This window comes from Pangasianodon hypophthalmus, chromosome 24, assembly GCF_027358585.1.
Source record: "Pangasianodon hypophthalmus isolate fPanHyp1 chromosome 24, fPanHyp1.pri, whole genome shotgun sequence".
Taxonomy (NCBI): domain Eukaryota; kingdom Metazoa; phylum Chordata; class Actinopteri; order Siluriformes; family Pangasiidae; genus Pangasianodon; species Pangasianodon hypophthalmus.
Genome location: NC_069733.1, coordinates 7,963,510 through 7,988,866, shown reverse-complemented (window position 1 = coordinate 7,988,866; position 25,357 = coordinate 7,963,510). Strand labels below are relative to the sequence as shown.

The window sequence follows — 25,357 nt, the reverse complement described above, 5'->3', positions numbered from 1 at the left end:
GAATCTAAACGGGATTGTCTGGACGTTAGAACAAAATGCTTAGTGCACAAGCAGTGTCCTGCCTGAACATTTCCCTGAATATTTTTTTTTATGATTTATACAAATGTCATGAACCTTCATGAAATTTCCATCCTGTGCTGTTCTGACGGGCCACCCAGCTCTAAAAGAACAGGAACCAGCGTCACTGACAGTAATAAACCTTCCATAACATTTTCCCGTCCCAGTTTTCCTACTCCTTGAGTATTTTCACTTCTTAGTTCTTTACCAGAAATAAGGCGAGAGCAGAAATTACAGGTATGAGAAGATGATCAGAACAATCGCTAGATTATTCTTGGAGCTGTAACCCGATTCTGGGAAACTAAAATGCATCCTTACATTTACAGAGGTGCATATTTATATATTTAACAAACTAGTAAATCTAGTGAAAGTACAAACCGTTCTACGGAAAATCAAGACCTCTTTTTTGGAAGAACTGAGCTGATTACCACTGGGAATTTCTTTGTCTGCTCTGAAAGCCTGGCAGTGTTTTGGAAGTGCAGGACAAAATGTTTTTGACTGTAAAACAGATGTCTAATTCCTCTGCTCCTAAGAATTGTCCTTTTTTTAAAACAACATGTTACTGACTGACTGAGGTTCAGTGTGGCTGGCTTCAAAACACATTTCATTCATTTCTGGGATTTGCGTAACGGCATTCAAGAGAACAAAAAGAAGAACTGATTTACTGTGTGTGGTTTTATTCTGTTTAGCTCAGTGTGCACATTTTACTAGAGACAATCACTGAGTAAATCACTGTGCTTTAAATTCAAATACTTTTCAGCCAGTAAACAGCTCTCTAAGCTGCAAGCTCAAATTTCTGCTTGCAGATGAGTTGGAGCGTATATTATACCAAAATTTATTAGTCATTAGTCCAAGGGTTAGGCATCACAATGTGAAATTCAGGACTTATCCACAAAATACAGTGAACTGAAGCAAGTCAATGGCTCATTATTGTACAATTAACCCCATGTGGTAGATAAAAGAGTATTTTAATATACTGTAAACCTGTCAAAAAGGGAACTGCTCTGAATTCAGCTCACTGTGTGAGAAACAATATATAAATATTCAATCTATAATCTATATAAAACGATTATAATATTTAAATTGATATTTAATCTAATCAGTCTCATGCTGTCAGTGAAACTGATCACTTTTAGTCTGGTTTTGTTTCATACAATTACAAAAAATACACCATAATTAAACATAGAAAGGACCTTTACAAATTGAAGATAAATAACTGCTGATTACAAGAAAAAAAATGTTTGGGTTTATAAACAATATAATACATAGTGTATGCAAAAAAAAAAATCAATATGGTCAAAGATGACCACTAAAAAGAATAAATGTGAAAAAAATATGTATTCTTGTATGTTGGAAATACTGTATATGGACATTTTAGACATCTCGTTATCAGTAAATCCATAAAATCATCTCTGATTAAACCACTGTCAATTCAGAAATAACAGACTCTCACTGCTGGCATAGCCAGGCATCAACATGCAAAAGCACTTCAATAATATTTCAGTTCATAGGAGAACAGTTACATAGACTGTTCTTTCTAGACCTGATGTGATCTCTAAGAAAATATGATGGCAAAAGTTGAACCAAAAAGCTGAGAGGCATTTAAACAAAATACTAGAAATGTCAAATAAGTTATTATTCACTCCATGATGTTCAGAGTTACTCCAGTATTCTGAATCTCTCCATCAGAGGGCTATAACAACACATAATTAAACAGTTAAACAGATCGTAATTATTCGGGCCAGAGAGTAACATAATAATAACGATGAGATTAAGTATTTAATATATAAATTAGACATCTAGAAAATATAGACAGTAATCAAATTAGAGACATATTTGCAAATTAAAGTGATTAAGTATGGGATTGCGTTCAAATGTTATTAAGAAAAAGGTGCCAGACAGTAGGAATTAGCAAGTGAAAAATTTTCCCCTGAACAGAGCAGAAGGAAAAAAATAAATGAAATACTTGAAAACTGCACAAGACTACAGCAGCATCTACTGGTCAGCTATGATGTGAACAGTGCAGGGAAATGATAACGAGTGATAAAAGTAAACGTGATTAGCACTGCAATAAAATTTGCTCAAAATCCTGGAGAAGTATATACTATAATACTAAGTATAGTACTATACTATACTAGTACACTATACTCCATAGTATAGCATATTATTCTCAAAGTATGCACCCTATACTCCATCGCTTTTAGTAAATTACGCTGCTTATTAAATGATCAAATAAATAGTATTCATTCACCATTTCCATATTTACAAACCCATAAACCATATTAACCACCAAAACAAAATGGAAAAACACTTTAAAATAGCATTTCCCTTTTAAAAGACATCTTTACCTTAAATGAATACTCCACTGTATTACTTTTTTAACCTATTCTCAGTCAACTGCCTGTGTAATGTGTGTTATTACCACCAACAATAATCTTGACACAAACACAAACAGAAAACCTTTTACTGCAAACTCATTTATGGTAGAAGTCTAAGGGTGGTTACTGAATTCCATCAGTAAACTTTTTGCGCACCATTTTAATGACTTCTTCAAAGGTTTGTGTAAATTTTGTATTTGTATTATTTTCAATAATTTGTGGTTATGCCATAAGTACAGAAGTGCCTCAAGTTCCACCTGCATGGATACAACAAAAGTGACTAGAATTGCTTTGCACTGTATTACTCCAGTGCTTGAACCTTGGATAAAATTCTGTAACAACAGCTTTAGTATGACATTCTGACATATTTTGAACTTGAGTTATATATTTGCATATTATTGACAGAATTTAACAAGCGCCCTTAGGCTTCTATTATAAGTGAGTTTCTAATTAAAAAAAAAAGGGGGAGTTTCCTTTTTTTGTCAGTACAATAAATAAATACACACTAAAGATTACTGTTAATTCCAGGCGATTAGTTTTCCGTTCTTGTCCCAGTACAGGGAATCAATCAAGATTCTATGTGCTAGATAGAGATTAGGTTGAAAAATTGGATTATTCCTTTAAAAAAAAAAACTTCATATCATGTACAAAGAGAGAAGCCTCACACTAACTCGAGCCCTAAATTTCAAATTTCTTTCCAAGAACCTAATAAATATGACACACACATACACGCAGTCTGACAGATTGCAGATCCCAAGGCCAAGAAGATAAAGATGGATTCTCCAGAAATCCATCTTTATCTGAGCTACCAGTGCTTGGCAAACTCTGGGACCTCCATGGTCATTTTAAGCTCCAGGTTACCAGGTCTCTCCAGGGTGAATACGGGGTAGCAGGGCTGGATGAAGGCTTGCTGGAATGAGCCCAGGCACTGGCCATTCTGAGCGTTGAAGAAGACCAAACGGCCCTGTGCGAAGTCCAGCAGAGTGCCGATACGAGTAGGAACGTTCGTCACAAAGATGTCCGATTCCACACTGTCATGGAGCAGCTCGAACCTACAGCTGTGACAGTGAACAGTGAAGTGGAATGAGGATGATGGAAAATGACGAGATGGAAACACAAACCACTGTTTCTCAGCTAAATAATGATGGCATGAATGCAAAACAACAGTGATGGTATCAAACCTGATGGATGTGGGTACACAGTGCAGACACCAGGAGGTGCTGCTGTCACCCACTGTGCTGTCCTGTGGTTCTGTCTGATAGGCAACACCAATGCGGTAGGCTTTACAGCCAGCCACCACTGTTTCCCAGTAGTGACATCCAACAGACGGCAGAAGCTCGCCCCTCACTCCTGGACATCTGCCAAGAAAAGAGTATGTGTAAGAAAATGTGGAAAGAACAGCAGTCAAACTCGAACTGAAGAAATACAACTGTAGTGTATGTGTAATTACCAAGGACAAGAATTTCCTGTACTGAGAAAAGCACACAAAACTCATTTATACTCATATATAGCTGAAGTCTAAGGGCAGGTGTTTAATCCTGAAAATGTGACTGTATATAACATTAATTCAAAACAGTTAAAATATAGCAGGATGAAACATTTATTATTATATATTTTTATTCAAATGTAATAGTCTTTCCAAACAGTCTATAATATATAAGTCTATACTGGTAACCAAAATTACTAATTCTTTCTTTTGAAAAATAGTACCATCTTTTTTGAATGACTTACACAGATGTAGATCTTAATCACACCATACCAGAATCATAAAAGCTACAAAACTTTGCATTTTGCATAAAAATGTATTGATGGAGTTTATCAACTCCCCTTAGACTCCCAATTTAAGTCTGTTTTGGGAAAACACATCAAATTTCTTGTCCCTGGTAATCACTCATGCTAATTTTACATTTACTGCATTTAGCAGACGTCCTAATCCAGATGGACTTACACAGAAGTGACTCTGCACAGAAGCTTCAATCTTCATGCTAGTATAAATAGGTCAGGGTCTAAGAATACTATCAAACTAAAACCTTGTTAGAGAGTAGTTTGAGTTTGGTCAGCAACAAAAACCATACATGTCAAGGGCTTTTGTTTGTTTGTTTCTCATTTAAGTGCTTGGTGAAGAGGTAGATCATTTAAAGACAACCAGTGACCAGTGCTACAGATACGGAAGGAACTATTCTCGTTTATACTCGTCAAATAAATTTAAGCGCTCACTCGATAAATGCAGACATCTTATTGTAGGTTTCCACAGGATACTGCACAGAGTTCTTGTCCTCAGAAATCTTGAGCACCATATTAGCTGTTTCACTCAGTAAGTGGAACCTGGTACCTGAATAGTTAAAAAACAGACTGAAACAACTACATCAGCACCGAGGCTCATGGGACAACTATATATATATATATATATATATATATATATACATACGAGCACAAAATACAGACGCAGATGTTACCTCGATGAGAAAAATGATCTGACTGTAATGATATACTGAGGTGCTCTCGGCTCTAACCTCGTGTGGAGATGAGAGCTGCCTCGCTCTGGTCACTGGCTCCTGCACTGTTCACTGATTTGATGTAAAAGAGGAAGTTCTCATTGGGCTGCAGGAGGACCTTGTGCTCACAGCCTTTTATTCCGGACACAGACCTGTGAGGAAAGAGATCATTATCAGTCAGCTTTATCTTACTATAATGCCTCTAAGTGCTGTAAGCTGCATTTTGGGGGCATCAAGGCAAACAGTAGCTCCTTGTGCAGTGCGTTGGAGAATAAACCCTTGTAGATGTCATACAGTTTTGCTTGAGGCAGTTAGGGCAGAGAGGCAATTTTACCTATGCGTCTGTATCAAGGGCTTCTTGCTATTTGTTGGCACTTCATAGGGCAATATGTAAGATAGGTAGTGTGTCATTTCTGTTACATCCTAATGAGATATAAAACAAAATTGATGTTAAGGGAGTACTCGTCCTTTTCTATGTACTGCATATGTAATGTTAACACCACGAAGTGGATTATTTTCCTTTAATTTCTCTAAGTTATTTATTCCTCTTATACCACAGCAATTTGCCAAGGATTGGAATTTTTCATTTATGAAAGAATGACACTTCTTTAATCATTCATAGTTACATTCATTTGTTGTGGAATGTCCACAAGACAAGTTCCTTTTTTCACTTACATTATAGCAGTTATGAACAGATGTTCCCATACCAGCTTATTTCTCTCTCTTGAAGTTAATATGATAAAAAAAATTAAGCTTGTCATGTTACTGAGAAACCAGAAATGCAAAGTCCCCTGATGCTATTGTCATTTTCATAAAACGTCTTTATAAAATAAGCTCTAAATTGGTAGAATTCTTCCTTTCAGACACAGTTCTCATTTTCCAGTTGTTGGACCAACGGCCAGCACAGCTCAAAACCTGACCCTGCATCGATACCGCAAATAAGGAAAAGTGTAAGCAATTGGAATTATTTTTATTTTACTTGGAAAGTTGGATAAAACCCCATAAGAACAGCTTTAGTAAGACATTCTCTCATTTCTGTCTCATCCTAAGACTTACTGTTGGGGTGCTACTGATTGTAATGTAGTTTTAGATCCACATTAAATAATCATGTACTTGACACACTTGTTAATAGAATTCAACAATTGCCCTTAGATTTCCATTATAGATGGTACTGTTTTCAGTCCTGGAAAACATGATGAATTTTTTATCCATAGTATCACATACTCCACAGATTCAGCAGATACAGAATAGGTTGAAAAAGACTGAAGTATTGCTTTAACAAGAACCCTATGGGAATGGCAGAATCTCTCAGGTTCTTGATTAGTAAGTATAGCGTGCACTATTTGACATGCACCTGAGGCCCTCTCCCTCCAGGGCGTATTGGCGGCAGTACTCTAGAGTGAAGCTCTCCGCAGCACTGTGCAGAGATGAGCTCCAGCGGATTGTAGCAGAGTCCCACAACACTGTGCAGGCTTCTGGGTTAATCACAGGAACAGACGGGGCTGTCCGAACAGACACAGTAAAGGATTAACTGTACTGTAAATAAGTGGATGGATTAATCTTAATACTAAGGCTAAATCATATTAATTCTGATATACAGTATCTCTAATTCACATGCACAGATTGAAATTTATATAATATACTGTAAAAATATGTATTCAGTAATAGTGTTCTGACACCGTATAATAATACACGTAAGTGTCCAGTCAGACTTCCTTTCAAAAGTAGCTGTGTGTGTTTGGAGTTGTTATTACGCTGAAAGCAAGGTTTTTACAGTCAGTAATTTTCCCAAAGATACAACCTGTCAATCACAATCTGTTTATATCCCTGTTATACTTGTTTAGACTTACTCTACATCCTCTACTCTACATGGTTGATATTCATCTCCAGAATATGACAGAGGGTTTCCTCAAAGTTCTCCTGTTTCCTACCACATCCCCAAAAAAATGCTGTTAGGCAGACTGGCTATATTATTTTGCCCCTCAGTGTGAATGAGTGTGTTAATGTGTGTGCATGTGCCCTGCACTGAACGTGCGTCCCAGTCAGTGTGTATTCCTGTCTCTCTGCCAGTGTTACCGGGATTGGCTCCAGAATCGCTGCGATAAATCCTTTACTAAAGGTGACCGAATGAATGTAATTCACAGAAACATGCATACAGGCATCAGCGTACTTCTCATCAGCTCTTCCTCTGGTACCTTTGTCAATGAATCTCTTATTTGCACTCACTTATCCATAAGACTTTCTGTCTCTGGTAGCTGCTTCGTGTTTTACGGTCTCTAGCAGTTCTCTGGCTTTTAGCTTTTCTATGAAAAATGATTTCTTAACTAAAATATGCCCCACAAGGCCATTTTTATAAGAGCTCTCAGACGCAAAGCGTTTACACTGGTGCCAGATGACTCTATCAGACACAGAACAAATATCTGATTACATTTCTTTATGTCCCATAAGGATATGACTGTTAAGATGAGAACATTTTTTGCGGAATGGTTTGTATTTATGTCAGACTAGATTTATTCTAATGTCATGTAGGGATTTTAAACACATAAACACTTACCATTCAGATAATTTTCTGGAAATATAATCCTCATGGATAGTCTAAAACCTTTGCACAGTACTATATCACACTGACCTGTTCTGAAAGGAAGTCTCTCGCTGGGCAGGCTGCATCCAGTGTAGTTCACTGCCATCACCCACACCTTATAGCACTTATCTGGCTCCAGCTCTTCTAGATTACAGTGACTCTCCTTCACTGTCACTCTGTACTCCTCTGAGATGGCTACAGATCAGAATGAACAGCAATCTACTTCAGTTTAACCAAATAAAAAACTTGGTATCTAGTATCAGGTAATGGTTCTGTAAGGAGCAAAACACAATGGGGAAAATATTGCCCCATTGTGTTTTATTTACCAGTGCTAACAATGCATTAGAATAACACACTGTACTTTTTATCCGTTTATAGTTACATTTAATGTTGCTGAACATTCAAGAAGCATCACTCATGTTATAAAAGCTATAAACAGCTGTTCCCTCACCAGCTTGATTTTTCCCGCTCTCTTGAAAAAAAGACACAAAAACAAAAACAGTCTACCTCAAAAGTAAAGGAACAGCCTCACTATTACAAAGTGCTGACACTGGAGACTCCTTCCAAAAATGTTAATAAATAAATCAAGCTTGCTCACAGAAAACTTCAACAAATACACACATTTAAAAATCAGTTATACAATTCCCTGTATAATTTGTTACTACTGAAATGATAATGTATTAGAATGGGCACATTAATATAAACCTGTGATTTGCCTTGCAGCCGGAATTACTTTCTGAGCTGAGCTGTTCTACATTAATTCATGTGCACACATGTAATGCATATTTGACAACATTAACAGGTTCTTAAGTGTCTCATATTCTTATCTTAAATTGCAGGTTTTACTTTACTTTATAACTACTGTTTCTGGAAATGATTAGTAAAATGGTTAGTGTAACTCTTTAATTATGCTCTCAATTGTCACAAACACACAGTATACAAAGAGTTCTCATAAATGTCTGCTTATTTCTATATGTTAACTACAAAGCTCATTTTACAGTGCAAAGCTGAAAGTAATGGATAGACATGGTAAAGTTGTGTCAAGTAAAATGATGGTAAGTGCCAAGACAATCAAACCCAAATGTAACAAAAATGTCAGATTTGCTGTAACTAGTAACAGAGACAATTTTAAAAAGGACACAAATGGAGTGTAAACAAGATATTGAGATAGATTTGTTTCATATGAATAATTGTCAAACAATTAAATATATTGGTAACACTTTACACTAAACTCAAACCTAGCAGTAATAAGCTGGGAACACTGCCAAATAATTGATATTCACTACTTATGTGCACACGTATTAGCTTAACAAATTATACAGTCAGGTCCATAAGTATTTGGACAGTGACACAATTTTCATAATGTTGCCTCTGTACATTACCAGTGTAATGTAATGAAGCAATCAAGATGTGATTGAAGTGTAGACTTTCAGCTTTAATTCAAGGGGTTTAACAAAAATATTGCAGTAACCGTTTAGGAATTACAGACATTTTTTGCAGAGTCCCTCCATTTTCACAGGCTCAAAAATAATTGGACAATCTAACTGATAAGCAGTTTCATGGCCAGGTGTGGCTTGTTTCCTCTTTATTTCACGACAAATTAAGGAGATAAATGGTCTGGAGTTGATTCCATGTGTTGAATATGCATTTGGTAGCTGTTCACGGGAACTCTCAATATGCAGTCCAAGAGGTGTCAATGCAAGTGAAAGAAGCCATCATTAGGTTGAAAAAACAAAACCAACCTATCAGAGAGACACCAGAAACTTCAGGAGTGGCCAAATCAACAATTTGGTACATTCTTAAAAAGAAGGAATTCACTGGCAAGCTCAGCAACACCAAAAGGCCTGGAAGACCACAGAAGATTGCAAGAGTAACTTGTACCAAAATGATGGGAAGAGAAGGGTGTGGAGAAAGAAAGGAAGGACTCATGTTCCATAGCATATCACATCATCAGTCAAACATGTGGAGACAGTGTTACGGAACAGGCATGTATGGCTGCCAATGGAACTGGATCACTAGTGTTTATTGATGAAATGACTGCTGAATTCTGAAGCGAATAGAGCTATACTTGCTGCTCAGATTCATTTCAAATCCATAGTGGTGGTGTACAGAGGAAAATTACGAAAATTGTGTAACTGTGCAAATACTTATGGATCTGACTGTATGTCAAATATGTGGCCCTCCAAACATAGCATATACTGAAGTGTTACAGAATAGAAAAGTTCGTTACACTGCAATTCCAATCTAACGTCCCCCAGAACAGAACAAACACTAGTATTGACAGACATCACTGGAAGACTACAGATTTGACTCTCAAGCCAGTTGTGGATAAAAGACCCTGGGTTCCTATAAATTTGATTCCACCCTGTCCTACCTCCTTGAGGTTCTTCCATGCAGTAGACCTGGAAACAGTCGATGATGTCTCCTTCATTCACTGTCCAGTACACGGTGACGGAGGTGCTTGTGGCAGAATTAGCCTCCTGCGGCTGAAGATGGGGTTGCTGGGGCACTATTAATAGTGGAAACAAAAAGACTGCTCAGGATCTGATAAACTGATAGCACATGTAGGGTCAAACTGAAATAAGCAGTAGATTAAGTTAGACCTTTGGCTTCCTTCTCACCATTATCATACTCAAATCAAATCATGATTCAAATTGAGTCCATTACAAACCTGATAAATTAAGGACATACCTGGAATGACTTGACGGTTTTTCTTCTCATTTCCTGTGGTGCCTTTGGCATAATCTTCAAATACAAGCAAACCTCGTGGGCCAAGCTCTAGAGACATGGCTGAGTCTAAAGCTGTTTTTAACCTGTCATAAACCAATAACACAAATGTAGAGTATAAGATATGAAGTCTTACATATACAGTATATATTTTTATAAGATATTATACAGCATAGCTCCCTCATTCATCTCTATTGCTGAACTACAGGGCAAACTCCCACATTCATTTCAGCTTCAATGCTGTATCCACATGCAGAATTTAATTAAAAAAAACTCGCAAATAATTAGACATTTCAAAAGAGAAGCAGAAAAGACATCAGCAAACACTTCATCTTGTTCACTGCAAACATTTCAAATTTGTAACAGATTGTATTCAAAATATATCAAGCACCGTCACACAGTTTACTAAGATCAATCCATGTGCAACACACTCATTAGTTACCTCATATCAATGTCTTTGTATGACTGGGGATGGAAGAAAAAGATATCTGATTTGACACAGTTCCGTCTGAAGAATTAATTTCACATACATGATGACAATAATGATAATGACAATCTATGTTCTATGTTATTCTTTTAGACAAAATCAGACACAATATAATTTTACAAGACAATGACAAACAAAACTACATAGTGCTGGCAGAGATTAAAGGTGCCAAAGGTGATTTTTTTTTTCATACTAGTACAGATAACCTGCAAAATATGTAGAATATGATTAAAAAAAATAATTGTTTTAGTCATGGCCTGAGCACAAGTGTATTATGTGGCTGAGAAAACCCAATATTGAAAACAACGGTATGGACAGTAGTGCTTGTTTGCGTTTACATGGGCCTCTTTTTATAGACAATCCCCAATGCCCCTTCACTCCTGCCAATTCTCAGTCTGAGGGGAGGAATGAAGGGGCAAAACATGAAAGAATACAGTAAATGCCCAGAACAGCCAGATTCTCCTGTGGGCAAAACAATCCACGTAGTGCTTCAAATGAACTTAACAATAAGAAACAATAAGGAACAATAATGTGATTTCAAAGATTGAGAAATGTATTACTGGTGAAGGGGATGAAGCTGGACATGGAATGCTGCTCCTGGACAGGTACATAAACACAATCTGTATAACACTTTGAATTGTTTGAATGGATAAAATTTTGAATTGTTTCTGAATCTGAATTGTTTGAATTGTTTGAATGGTGAATAACGAATCAAGTAGGTACATTTTTATCACTAAGAGAGTCAGGTAGCGCAATACTTTGGATTGTCTTCTGAGATATGAAAACCGGACAGAGTTTTTTGACCATTCTCATAAATCATCACAAGCCGAATTTCACATGTTTGTAGTGTTATAAATTGACTTTCAAGCAGATGAATGGCCAAGTGAACTTGAAAGTCATCTCATGTTGGTCCCTGCTAATGCTAACTCTAGTTAGTATACTAACTCTAGTTGAAACCTATGAGCCATCGTAGGTTCAGGGGCGGAGCTTTGTGTACATGGGTGGGACTGGGGGTGGGCTCAAAAATAAAAACAAACATTCAAATGTTGTTGAACTCCACCTACTTAACTGCTTGAGATGTAATCTTGACCAATTTTGACTAATTCTGCTTTAGGTCAAATATAAACATTTAAAATGTATTAAATAATGTTGATTTAAATGAGCATGGCTTGGCATATAAAAATATGTAAATCAAAGGAAAACAAAGTTTCAGTAAAGCCACACTCACCGACAAAAATGCTAACTCATCTGTCTCTTCCATCTCTTTTGTTGTTGTCTCCATTGTTTCTTTGGCTGCATCAGTGTTTTCTTGGAAAGACACAATTTGATCGTAAAGCTGCTCAAGTTTGGCCTTTTTCTCCTCCTCCATAGTCTGAGACATTTCATTATACCGCTCCATCACCAGCTTCATCATCTCTTCATTCTGCTCGTCCAGGGCTTTCTCGCCATCCTTGCATTGCTCCTGTTGACGCCAGACAAGGACACAATCATATGCACTTTGGAAATTTGGTCATTAGCTAATGTAATGCCAAACCTTTTAAATGCAAATTCTGCATTTAAATCAGAGTATACCTCCACAGAGTTATACGCCAGCTCAAGTTCAGATACCATATCTTCAATATTTTCTGATCTTTCTTGTAAAATTGATATCCAGTTACTCAACTGATTCTGAGAACAGAAACACAAAACAGATCATGTTTTTAAAACTTTCATATTAACATTCACATTTTCACCTAGTCACTGTAACCACCTTGGATGTGGGACATTGTTGGATGTTGGGCTTTTTACAGGTGCAACTCTTGAGGACTGATTTATTGTTTGGGGAATAAATACAGCTTCAGTGATGAATTATAGTTGTTTTTTTGTCTCTGTGATTTTTTTTGGAGATGTGTTTTCCTCAAAACTCACTGAGTTATACTAAGAGTATGCTGAAAACTCTATCAACAGGCAGTGAAACTAAAAGTAAGTAGTAAATACTGTATGTAAGTAGTTCTGTCAAGGTTTTAAATGTGAAGAGTCACTGGCTCTGCATCAAAATAACTGTTGATGACTTCATGATCCAAGTTTCCCCAAGAGAACTCTTGATGTAGATCAGATGTCAGGCTGCTGTCAAGAGATGATGTCATGGAGGACCATGGAGGAACATTCCTACCTATACACTCCATAATTTCCAATCTGATATAATCATGATCATATCACAGTGGAAATTATGGAGTGTATACGTAGGAAAGTTTGAAGTGAAGTGAATCTTACCTTAATGTCTTCAAATGCTTTTTCCAACGTTGACGCCTCATGATTTTCATGGCCGCCTTCACTCATTAATACTGGGCAATGACAGACAAGGCAGAATGCATCCATTGGCTTAATTTCTCCTTTTTCCTTCAGTTGCCTAAGCTCTGATATTTGGGTGTCATCCAAATCCTCAATAAACTCATAGTCTGCCTCAATTGTTGGCTCTGGAGATTGATCCTGGCCACGCTCTTGATCCTGGCCACGATCTTCTTTACCTACAGTTACTTCAGTCTCTGACTGTCTTGCATCTTGCTCAGTGACCATCTCGTAATCTAGCTCCTCATATATTTCCTTTTGCAAATCAAACTCTGCCAAATCACGGCCGAACCCAGAGAGGTCTTCCAGTGGGCTAAAACTCCGTAAAGTTGAAAAGGGGCCCGTGTCCCTTTTTATGTTTCGATCCACGGCAAAGTTATTATTTTCTTTAATGTATTCTACTTCTTCTAAAGGTGAAACCCTCATTGTTGAGTCCTGTATCTCCACTGGAGGGGAAGGACTTGCAGGCACCAGAGTTCTCCATAACTCTTCTTTGTGTGTATCCTTTAGAAGTATTTTTTTCGATTTTCCTTCATTTTTTCCCTCCACCTCTTGCACCGACACTTTAGAGACACCATCTATTTCGTCTACAGCTACTGGGTATACAGGCCTAAGGGCCTCACCAGTGGTCTCTAAGTTACTTCTGTCTACATCCCTTATCTCACTGTCCTCTTCTTTTGTTACAGGTGGTGGCACAGTAACTTTGGATGAGTCATCTGTTTGTGAAGCAGGAATCAGTGAAATCATCTTAATCTCAGCATGTGAGTCATATAAAACAGGAGCATCTGCCAGCTCTAGGTTCTCTTCCCTGCCTACTTCCTCATCAACCACTGCTGCTGCCAGATATCTTTCTGTGATTTCTGGAGCAGAAGGACATGCTACAGGAATTTCTTGTGTTAGTGTTACAACATCACTTTCAGCCTCTTTGGTTTCGCCTGAGATCCCCAGGATTTTATCATAACCTGTTGGTATCTCTGAGTATTTCTCCATTTCCCCCAACTCACCCTCTTTCTTCTCAGGTGTAAAGACACACTTAGCTAAATTATTTGGACTTTCCACAGCTGAGGCTGAATCTACTGTTTCTGTCTTCTCTAGTGTTACACTGTCTGTAGCTGAAGTCTTTTTATCAAACACTGGCACTGTGTCTGTCTCAGTCTGTTCTTTTAGCTGTTCGGTGGCCTCGACCTTGATTTCTTCAACTTTCTCTTCAGTCGTGTCTAGTTCACTTACCAGTAATTCCTCCAAAACTTTCTGTTCACTTATAGTTTTAAGATCAGTTTTGACTTCACTGTCTACAGATTCACTTATAATGTGGCCTTCCACCTCGGGTAGCATAGTTTTTTCAGTGACTTGCTCCTGCTTCCCACTTTCAGGTAAAATGGACTGGACTGCAGTATCTCTCAGGTCTTCCTCTACAGCAGGTATCTCCCTATGCTTGAGAACTTCAGATTTGCTTTCCAGTACTGCTTTACTAACTTTCACTTGGTATTCATGGTCAGGAACTGTTAGTTTTTCACCAGCGTGCTTGGTCACATCTTCACATTTCTCTGGTTCACAGACTGTATTTTGACTGATTTCTTGTACAATTCCTGTCTCTTCAGCTGTAGTTGTTGCTGATGTATCTTTTACATGTATATCCTTCACTAAATTAGGTTTACTTATTTCTTGTGCTGTATGTGTAACTTGCTGCCCCTTGTCCAATGCTTCTTCCTTGGTAATAACAATGGTTTGTTGAAGTTCAGCTGCCCTATCAGTCACCTTTTTGTCATCGTATTTTGTTGGTTCTTGTGGCAGAATCTCAAGTTTGTCATTCAATTCAGCCAATTTTTCTTCCACTAAACCTCCAGAAACCCATTCGTCCATGTGTTTTAATTCCTGAACTTCATTTCGTTTTTCATCTTCTATCAATATAGATTTATCTGATTCCTGATTTGCTGTTTTAAGTACCTCATTTATTTTAAAAGGAAGTTTATCAGATGAGACCATCTTTTGGATTGCACAGCCAGTTTTCAAATCACAATCTTCACATCCCTCTAAAGTCTCTGAAACACTTTTAACTGTCATACATCCAGTTTTCACTCCATCACAATCTTCATAGTCCTTTGATGAATATGAAGGCTGATATTCATCTTTTATAACCTGTTTGCTCTCTAACTCCGCTTGATTGACACCAACATCCTCTTCTTGGGGAGCATCATCTTCCTTAACACGAATTAAACATCCAGTCATTTCAAATTTACTTTGAGGCCATATCACTCTGTCACTCCCTGGCGTATCAACTTTGTGTACATCTTCAACCACTGGAGTGTCATCTTTCAATATGAATTTCTCCAGGTAGCCATCTCCATCATCTGAATCAGAATAACGTCTTTTAAATGACTTTTCTGAAACAACACTTTCAATATCTGAGGCGTCTTCATCCTTTTTTCTATCTCCAGTTGCATCTTCATAAAGGTCTAAGTAATGGAACGACATTGCTCTTGGCTCATCAAGGAGATCTTGATCTATGATCTTGGGTGGGCCAGGGGGAAGGAAAATCGGAGTAAGGATAGACTCCTGGCTGCCAAATAGAGTTGAACCACACTCTTTGAGCATTTTAAAGCTCCCACTTGCATGTTCTTTGTCTTCTTTATGGTGTGATGGAAGTTGAGGTTCTGCATTGCAACTTGCTCCATAAAACACTTCATCTAGATGATCACCTTCAATTTCAACCTCATTGACAATGACAAAGGAACTCTCAACAACTGTGTGCTCCACCTTTTGTTCTTCTCCAGGCACCTGAGGTTCCTCTTGTTGGATATCTTGTGTAGTCTCAGACTTCTCAGACTCATCATCTGGGGCATGTTGATCTAGCAGCGTGAATTTCTCTAAGTAGTCCATATCAGTTTCATCTTTCTTGAGCTGCTCATTAACAGGGGTCTGAGATAAGCCTTTTTGACTATCATCTTTTATTTCTTGAATGTCTATGTCTATGTCTATGACATTAGGAATGGTGGTGGGAGCTGCGCTTTCATGTTTGGATTTTGTTTTGATCTTTGGAGTGTCCTCCAAGTAGGACAAATTGTCTGCCAATACTGTACTGCATTCCTCATCCACTGTAGGAAGTTTAGATGGTACTACAATATTGAGGATTTCAAAACCCTCAGAAATCAGGTTAAATAGCTCTTGATCCTTGTCTGGTTTTCCCTCTGCTGTCTGACCATCCTCTGAATCTTCACATTTTATATTTGGCACAGATACTTCAATCATTGCAGGTCTCTCCTCTCCTATTGCAGGACCTGACAATCTGGAGCCTGGTCTGCGAAACCTGTCACCCAACTTCCCTCTGCTGCTTGTTTTTTTCTTTCTCCTCACTTTGTCTTCATCCATAATGATAACTATATTACCCTGTGTTCCCGAACCCTCCAGGCTGTATGAATCTGATGGGGAGCTGGCCTCTGAGGCCCATGGTGTTGAGCACCTGCTTGATGCAGTCTCCCACACAATCCCACTGTCCTCGCTCTGTACTGTCACCATGGAGAACGACGGGTCCACCATCAGGCACTGGAATTTGGGCTTTACAGCTGGATCTTGGACTACTTCCTTTAAACTGTTCAAATAAATTTCAAAAGCAAAGCAGGGGTTATAAAGAGTGCTCAATATGACGTGAAGTTATGTCTGAGAACATGGTACAGCAACTTGAGAACATCTTGGGAGTGATGAGTGGTTAACTAAAGTTGTTGGGACACGAGATTTGTAGCTTTGCAAGTGTAACAGATATTTTGCTGGCTGGAAAATATATCATAGGTGAAAATCTTCCATGTGGTGATGCCCTATCTGTGCACTATAAGGATAACAGGTATTGTATTAGATGAAAGAGAGATAGGTTGGGATGTGTTTAATTCTCTTAATTTTATTAATAAGATACAAACAGAGAGTTTATATTAATATAAAAAACTGGAACAATCTGTGCCATATACATTAATAAAAATGTAAAAAAAAACAGGTTTTATTTTATGGTCTTGTTAAATACTCATAGTTTCAAGGTTTTTAGTGAAGATAACAGCATGCATTAGTCATGTAATCTTTAAAAAGAGCACTAGCTTTAGCTTTAGCTTTAGCCAGCTACCTGTTGTGTAGTTCCTCAACCTCTTCTTCGTCAATGTTGGTAGTCTCTGTCCCGTCGTCCTGAATCTCCGGCTCAATCCTGTCACTTTCTTCCTGCCTTTGAGACTCCATTTTGTCCGTCTAGAACCGTGGAAGTTATTTTATTTTTTTATTTAAAGGAGTGCCGCTTCGTGTTGGGACCATCGCAAGTGGAGTGTGGTTCGCCTTACTCAGCGCGCGCTCGAAATAGAATGCAAATTATTCTCGAGAGCTCGGCGCGCGCGGTGTGAAAAACAGAAAAGCGGGTCTTTTCCTCTTCACACGAGGTTTCAGCCTGTACTAGGCTGTTTGTTCCGTCTCTTTTTTTATACAGCAAAAGAAGATAAATGATGACCAGCGGTGTTTAGATGATAAACTATAAGAGTGTTGTGGTGTGTAATATGACACTGGTTGGACACCTCCATGTTTTGCGAGGGGAAGGCCTGAAGCAGTGAACTGCCAAGAGCTAATTTTACACCACAAACTGTTCACTCAAATGCTTCATAATGAGCTCAGTGCTCAGGCCATAACACAGGGTGTCATTTCATTACACCCGAAAAACTACAAGATAGTTCAATGCAGTGTTAAATTTCATTGTTCTTTTTACCATTAAGTGTAAAATACAATGTGTATAAAACAAATAGCCATTTCTGGCCATTCCTGGCTATTTGTTTGACTCTGCGCTTGAAAGCAGTGCAGTTCTCAAACAAAAAGGTGATGTTGCCAGTCAGGATGTTCTCAATGCTACCGTTGTAGAATGACCCGAGAACTATGGCGTTCTTGCTGAACCTTCTTATCGAGGAATTTGAAGCTGCTGACTGTTTCTACTGCAGTCCTGTTAATTGTGTGTGTACTGTCTTCTTTCCTGCTTCCTGTAATCTGTGAACAGTTCTTTTGTTTTCCCAACTTTAAGGGAGAGGTTGTTGCCTGGTACCACTGTGACAGTGCTCAGACCTCCTCCGTGTGCTGTCTTATGGTTGTTGGAGATCAAGCCTATGACCGTTGTGTCATCAGCAACCTGAGAACTGTGGAGTCCGTTTCTGGCTATTTGTTTGGCTCTGTGCTTGAAAGCAGTGCAGTTCCCAAACCAAAAGGTGATGTTGCCAGTCAGGATGCTCTCAATGGTACTGTTGTAGAATGGCCTGAGAACTGTGAAGCTCTTGCAGAAACTTCTTAGCCGCCGTAGGTGGTAGAGGCATTGTTGTACCATCTTCACTACGGCTCCAGTATGTGTGGACCATGTGATATCCTCAGAGCTGTGAACCCCAAGGAATTTGAAGCTGCTGACTATTTCTACTGCAGTCCTGTTAATTGTGTGTACTGTCTTCTTTCCTGCTTCCTGTAATCTATGACCAGTTCTTTTGTTTTCCCAACTTTAAGGGAGAGGTTGTTGCCTGGCACAACTGTGACAGTGCTCAGACCTCCTCAGTGTATGCTGTCTCATGGTTGTTGGAGGTCAGGCCTATGACTGTTATGTCATCAGCAAATTTGATGATGACACTGGAGTCGTGCATGGCCACACAGTTATAAGTATACAGGGAGTAGAGGAGAGGGCTTAGCACACAACCTGAGAACTATGGAGTCCCATTTCTGGCTATTTGTTTGGCTCTGCGCTTGAAAGCAGTGCAGTTCCCAAACCAACAGATGATGTTGCCAGTTAGGATGCTCTCAATGGTACCGTTGTAGAACAACCCGAGAACTATGGTGTTCTTGCCAAACCTTCTTATCGAGGAATTTGAAGCTGCTGACTATTTCTACTGCAGTCCTGTTAATTGTGTGTGTACTGTCTTCTTTCCTGCTTCCTCTAATCTGTGAACAGTTCTTTTGTTTTCCCAACTTTAAGGGAGAGGTTGTTGCCTGGCATCAGTGTGACAGCAACCTGAGAACTATGGAGTCCATTTCTGGCAATTTTTTGGTTCTGCGCTTGAAAGCAGTGCAGTTCCCAAACCAACAGATGATGTTGCCAGTCATGATGCTCTCAATGGTACCGTTGTAGAATGACCTGAGAACTATGGAGTTGTTGCCGAACTTTCTTAGCCGCCGTAGGTGGTAGAAGCGTTGTTGTACCATCTTCACTACAGCTCCAGTATGTGTGGACAATGTGATATCCTCAGAGCTGTGAACCCCAAGGAATTTGAAGCTGTTGACTATTTCTACTGCAGTCCCAAATTTGATGATGACACTGGAGTTGTGCATGGCCACACAGTTATAAGTATACAGGGAGTAGAAGAGAGGATGCTTAGCATCCTTGTGGGGCCATTGTGCTGAGTATTAGTGGAGAGGAACAGTTAGGGCCCATCCTCACCACCTGCTGTCGGCCAGTGAGACAACTGGAGATCCAGTTGCATAAAGATTCATTTATACCCAATTCCTTTAGATTACTGTCCAGTTTAGAGGAACTATGCTATTGAACGCTGAACTGTAATCTACAAATAGCATTCTCACGTAAGTATCCCTCTGTTCTAAACGACTGAGGAATTTCCGAATTTCAGCTTTCATTTCCTGATATTTACATCTAGATGTGTTAAACAACTTAGAACATGGCACCTTTGGTGACAGACCACCCGGTTTGCAAAAATACTGGAACAGATAGTCTTAAAGTAAAGTGAATAAATTATATATTATATAATATATATAATATATATATTATATATTTCAGGAGGTGAAATGCATGCTCCATTGGGTTAAGGTCTGGTGATTGACTTGGCTAGGCTAAAACTTTCCACTTTTTTCCCCTGATGAAGTCCTCTGTTGTTTTGGCAGTGTGTTTTGGGTCATTGTCTTACTGCATGAAGATCCTTCCAAAAAAATTTGTATGCATTTCTCTGTAAATTGGCAGACAGAATGTTTCTGTAGACTTCTCAATTCATTCTCCTGCTACAATCATGAGTTACATCATCACTAAAGATCATTGAGCCTGTTCCAGAAGCAGCCATGCAAGCCCAAGCCATGACACTACCTCCACCGTGCTTGACCGATGAGCTTGTATGTTTGGATCATTAGGAGATTATTGTTTTCTGCACACTTTGGCCTTTCCATCACTTTGGAAGAGGTTAATCTTGGAAACTTTTGTGGTGAATCTCTGTATTTCTTTGCGAATTCCAATCTGGCCTTCCGATTCTTACTGCTGATGAGTGGTTTGCATCTTGTGGTATGGCCTCTATATTTCTGCTCTTGAAGTCTTCTTCAAATGGTGGACTGTGAGATCTTCATCCCTGTGGAGGTTGTTGTTGATGTCACTGACTGTTGAGCTCAAACCCAAATGTCTTCAGTGTACAGTGAAAGCAAAAGAACTGTGTATACTGTATGTATGTACACACACACAAAAAAAATAAAAAATAAAATAAAATAAAAAAAAAAATATATATATATATATATATATATATATATATATATATATATATATATATATATATATATATACACACACACACACACACACACATATATGTTTTGTTTTTGTCAAAGTGGATCTATAAACTCCTCTAAACTGAAGCAATGGAAATATCAAAACCCAACAGAAAAAAATTTATTTCACTGTTTTTGTAAATTTGCCAAAATGATGTAGTAATATACAAGCTTGTTTTACTTGTTCATTCCTATTCTTAATTATTAGGATATTATAGAGGAATTTCACAAAATGTTAATTATTGCTGAATTTAAGAATTTATACTTAATATGGCATAAAATAATTTTCTTAGTATTCTCTTTATTAAAAAAAAACTTGAGTATCTTCATAGTGAAATAAGTATTTTAATGCTAATAATATCAAAAGACTAGAGTTTAGGTTTTAGGTATGCAGGTTTATGCATATTTAATCAGACTGTATTTGCATAAATAAATGTATGTTTTTGAAAAGGTTCCAGAAGAAAAAAAATACTTCCACTGGCAAAGATTGATTGTGATATCACTTGTCTACTGTTCACCTGTAGTGTCTAGCCTTAAGTTTCTTTTCATCAATGATTTTCTTGTCCTTGATTAAAATGCAGATGTAACAAGATGGCCAACATGATAACATTTAAATTAGTAAATTTTAATTCTTTAAATAAACATTAAAAAGACTGTACAGAATGTACAAGAAGTGACAGAACAAAGCAAGAAAAGCCAACGTACACCAATGTGTTATTTTCTAATGCTTGGCTTTGAGAAGTCAGGTATGAATTAAAGTGTCAAAAACAAGGCGTCAAATCAGAGATCAGCTGCTAATTATATTTCACTGAAGAAATACAGAACAGATTAATGAAATGTGACCTGTTTGGGGACAGAACCTGAGGAGCTACTTACAAACACTGTGCAACAAAGGACACAACCTCATCTACTCACATGTTTGAAGCTCATATGAGTCTCCAGCTTTTTGTTCTTTAATCTTAAGGAACATGTGGCTAGCAGTGCTGAGCAACAAACTTAAACAGTGCAGAGGTGGTGACGCAAGAAAAGTGGTTCAAGATGGCCGCCGTACTTAAAGATCATAAAGATGGTTCAGCATTCTTAATAAAAAAGGTTCATAAATGCAGACTGGGCTTGGGTTATCTTTTCGGGATTGTCTCTCTGATGGGTAAAATGTAGTTCAGATCTTTCCTCACCTGCAGCACCTGCCAGGACTATAAAGAGATGCACAGTAAGAACAGACACTTAAAACTGACATATAACATATTTCAATTATTTAATTTAAAAAAAAAAAAAAAAAAAAAAAAAACTAATCGAGGGGAAAACAGCAGTGCATGAATAAATCTTGAAGTGGTCTTGTAATTACTTCAACTGAGTTAAATACCTCTGCAAACACTGCTTTGATGGCATCAAACTTGATTTTCTCATGAACTGCTCTGGCTGTGTTTGAGCCATCAAACGGTTCTGAAAACAGAAACAAGCAATTACATAATGCAAAATGAAAAATGAGAAGTTGTAAATATTGTGCTTTTATGTCAATCCCACAAGTTGTATACAACTGTATGAAACTGCACAGAGCTGAAAGGACAACCATTAAGGAAAAAAATATTTGCTCTCTAAGGACTCAGAAAGAAGAAAATAAATTGAGTCACCTTCCACATAAAGGAATTTGCTTCTCCATTCCCAGCGGTTTGCCTTAGGCAGAGCTTTTGCTTCACGAACAGAGATGATGTGCTTGTCCCATCTGTAACACAAACAGCAACACATGGAATTCAAACCTGGCACCATGATGGCCACACATGTACATTTCTTTATATTGTCTTATGCATTGTTCATTTTTAATATGATAAAATAAGCCATGCAGGAGGCATAGCCAGGGCCACAAAAAGGGGAAGAGTCAGACCTGTTGCTGTCAGTCAAACAGTTCAATGAAACAAGAGCCTGGCAGCCTGGGAGATTTGTGGGACATGCAGCTCTCTCAGTCTAACAGGGAACTACGCAAAGCTTTAAACCGCTATAGCCTAATTCTAAACCATGTGGCATTTACACACATTGGGTGTCTACGAAATGAATGAGAGTGAATATGTAAGTATTCAGGAAGTAAGTGAGCAGGAAGTGACATAGGATAAGTGCCCAGTAAAGAAAGGACTAAAGCTTAAGTTATATCACAAACTTCCCACTGACTTTATCAATAAAGAGTTAATGTATGTGGTAACACTCTTGCCGTTTGAATCCAGGAGCTCTGGATAAGGATAATGTCAGAAGTCAAATACAAATGCCTAAAGATTAGATTAGATTTAGATTACTTACATAAGTGTAAACAGTAATAATTTTAAAGAGGTCAAGTACCTGCATGAAAACAAAAAAGTACTTACCTGAAAACTGTGGCATAGTATTTTAGGAAGCCAAGGAGCAGGTCTCCAAGAGATGACTGGTTCTTCGACACAAAAGGAGGAATGTTCTTGGGTCCGTCTGGTACAAGATGAATATCCATTACAGGACTGAAACACTCCTGCAGAAATATCGCTATCATGTTAGTTGTTTCACCACCAAAATAAATCTGACCCTTATGTTAAACATGCACACAAATGTGGATCAAACACTTACTGGATAATCCTTTTGAAGGCAAGGAATGACAGGATCTGGAAGAGCTAAACAGGACAGAGTTTTAATAGTAAACATTAAAATCAGTCCAGGATTGCATAAATAAACAAATGTAAAGGATAAATTATGGAATTTGACCACTTCAGGCATACTATTCGGCCTTTTGACAGATCACAATGCCTGTTGTATTGGAACAACAAAGCCAATTCTTTTGTTTTTGCTATGCGCTGAAGACATTTGGGTCTGATTTTGAGGGATTTGATCTCACACCTAAACGTCTTCAGTATATAGCTAATAGAAACTCACTCTATTGGCTTTTTGTGCATATTTCTGTAACTGGCACTTACTCTGGAGGTAATGTAGGACCATCAGGACCAGTGTGTAGCTGCTCAGGGTTCCACGGCTTGCATCATTGATTCTGTGATGACTAGCCCACTTCTTGATCGCAAGGATGATGGGGCGAACACGCTTTTCAACTAAATGACACGACACAGATGCAGATATATTAACAGGATAAATATATGGAAGATGTTGGTCCAGTCCTGCACTTTTGCTTGACTTCAATTATTTAGACCAGGGGTTCTCAGATAGCCAGGGCCCCCTTACAGTGTTAAAAAATAAAACATTCACAGACAGCCGTAAAGATCACAGCACAGGTTATATTTAATGTGCTTAAAGAACATTAAGAACATTAAGAAAATATGAACCATAACAGAGCTGTGAATACAAACCAGTTGTATTGTGTTAATACTTTTGTATCATTGAAACAGCACTTCTCCTGATTTTTTTTTTAAATTTCAATTATATTTAAGTTGACATTATTTATACCTAGGTTTAAGTTATCAAACTTTAGATTAAATCCATTAAAACAGTGTGTCCAGTCAACTAGGCTTATTGTAATTATTTTGTTATTATAGTTAGATAGCAGTTTGTAGTGATCACTCTCAACACATCATTAAAAACAAAATCAAATCACAGACCCCGCTTTGAGAACTTGAGATGTACTTACGGTATGCGTACGTCCGCAGAAGGAACGTGTTTCTGATTCCTACAGTGTTGTTAACATTCAAATCAAACTCCACGCCACTGCAATAAGACACAAGTTGATATGATGAAAATCATTATACTCGGCTTTGGTCATCCAACTATGCCAGCAATTATCAGGGTTGCCAATGAACACAATATTTTAAAGACTTAAATAATAAATTCCCACTGTATGAAAGCTCGGTTTGAAAATAAACCTTCACTATGACTGGTCAAGTTAATTTACATTTACACCAAGGTGTAGATTTTGTAGCTACATTCAGTACAGCAGTGACCCAGTATTGTGTGGAGCACAGTGTGTAGGTCTGAGTGTAGCTGGGGATATCACACACCCTTTGAGAACATTGCAAACAACACATATGAATGTATCCAGCTGACAACAGAGATGAAGAGCAAGAGGAAGATGCAAATTGTGTGTTAAAAACAGGGGCTATAGTGTTTAACTGTGCACCTACAGGAGGTTATCAACTTTTCTACCTTCTAAGTACACATACATTGTAGGCTCACCTGATAAAGTAGTCAGTGTTTGTAAGCACAATGTAAGTTTAGCTCATAACCTGGCTGTGTAATTAATTGTCTCTGAAATGTACTTCCACTCGCGTAATCTTTGTCACACACATTATTGCAACGGTATGTTTCGAATACAGGTCTAGAGAGCAAGTAACTCCAAAAATATCACACAATGATTTGATGCTTGAAAAATGTACCTATATGACCAAAAGAGTCACAGAGGCAGATTACTACAGTGTAATAAGTCCAATGTGTAATAATTTGATGTCTAGGATCTTGTGTTTCTGTGCTGTCTGAGTTCCTACCTGACTCGGTCCTTGAACTTCAGTATTGGCACTTTTGCTCGAATGAGCTGAGGTCTCTCAATGTAAGCTGTGGACCAAAGAACATTTCATCAAATTTCAACCTCACTCATGTTACAGCTCTGTTTTATAAATTTCAGGAAAATGTACTTACACAGTTTGTATAGCAGCTTCTGCACAAGACTGAGTATGTACACTGCATCTGTTTTCTGGTTAATCTATAAATGCACAGACATAAGCAACATTTATAATTAAGCAATAAATAAATGAGAAGCTGATTTTCTCTTAATGTTATGTTCCTACTCACAAATAAATGGACTTACTGGACCCTC

The 25,357-nt window shown here is 38.0% G+C and overlaps 2 protein-coding genes across 3 annotated transcripts in view; both read right to left on the bottom strand.

Moving 5' to 3' along the window:
• Positions 1-714: 714 nt before the first annotated feature.
• Positions 715-17,742, bottom strand: cmya5 (cardiomyopathy associated 5). Of its 2 annotated transcripts, XM_026931438.3 has the most exons (13): positions 17,162-17,722; positions 12,979-16,642; positions 12,298-12,393; positions 11,954-12,187; positions 10,681-10,703; positions 10,203-10,324; positions 9,886-10,020; positions 7,560-7,706; positions 6,285-6,432; positions 4,949-5,082; positions 4,653-4,767; positions 3,617-3,793; positions 715-3,493 (listed from the first exon to the last, which is right to left on the bottom strand). In XM_026931438.3, the coding sequence occupies exons 1-13, from the start codon at positions 17,269-17,271 to the stop codon at positions 3,241-3,243; spliced, it is 5,358 nt and encodes a 1,785-aa protein (XP_026787239.3). In that variant the 5' UTR covers positions 17,272-17,722; the 3' UTR covers positions 715-3,240. The 2 variants fall into 2 exon arrangements, 1 of the variants encoding a protein (XP_026787239.3); XR_008300836.1 differs by lacking the exons at positions 715-3,493; positions 3,617-3,793; positions 6,285-6,432 and having other exon boundaries at positions 17,162-17,742.
• Positions 17,743-21,190: 3,448 nt separating this feature from the next.
• The window catches only part of tent2 (terminal nucleotidyltransferase 2), a 5,796-nt gene continuing 1,629 nt past the window's right edge, over positions 21,191-25,357 (bottom strand). The window contains exons 6-15 of the mRNA XM_026931077.3: positions 25,349-25,357; positions 25,180-25,243; positions 25,029-25,095; positions 24,179-24,255; positions 23,517-23,645; positions 23,173-23,216; positions 22,941-23,077; positions 22,218-22,309; positions 21,950-22,029; positions 21,191-21,779 (exon numbers count right to left, since the gene is read on the bottom strand). The exon at positions 25,349-25,357 is cut by the window's right edge and continues 83 nt beyond it. Coding sequence (XP_026786878.3) covers positions 21,705-21,779; positions 21,950-22,029; positions 22,218-22,309; positions 22,941-23,077; positions 23,173-23,216; positions 23,517-23,645; positions 24,179-24,255; positions 25,029-25,095; positions 25,180-25,243; positions 25,349-25,357 — 774 coding nt within the window. The 3' untranslated portion in view covers positions 21,191-21,704. The remainder of the gene's footprint in view (positions 21,780-21,949; positions 22,030-22,217; positions 22,310-22,940; positions 23,078-23,172; positions 23,217-23,516; positions 23,646-24,178; positions 24,256-25,028; positions 25,096-25,179; positions 25,244-25,348) is intronic.

What these genes read in the sequence shown, in the direction of transcription:
- cmya5 (XM_026931438.3), bottom strand. Translation starts at nt 17,271, where the DNA reads ATGGAGTCTCAAAGGCAGGAAGAAAGTGACAGGATTGAGCCGGAGATT. An exon ending in GAGACTTCCTTTCAGAACAG is followed by an intron (nt 6,433 to 7,559) that starts GTCAGTGTGATA and finishes CTGTTCGGACAG; the next exon opens with CCCCGTCTGTTCCTGTGATT. An exon ending in AGCTCTCATCTCCACACGAG is followed by an intron (nt 4,768 to 4,948) that starts GTTAGAGCCGAG and finishes TTAACTATTCAG; the next exon opens with GTACCAGGTTCCACTTACTG.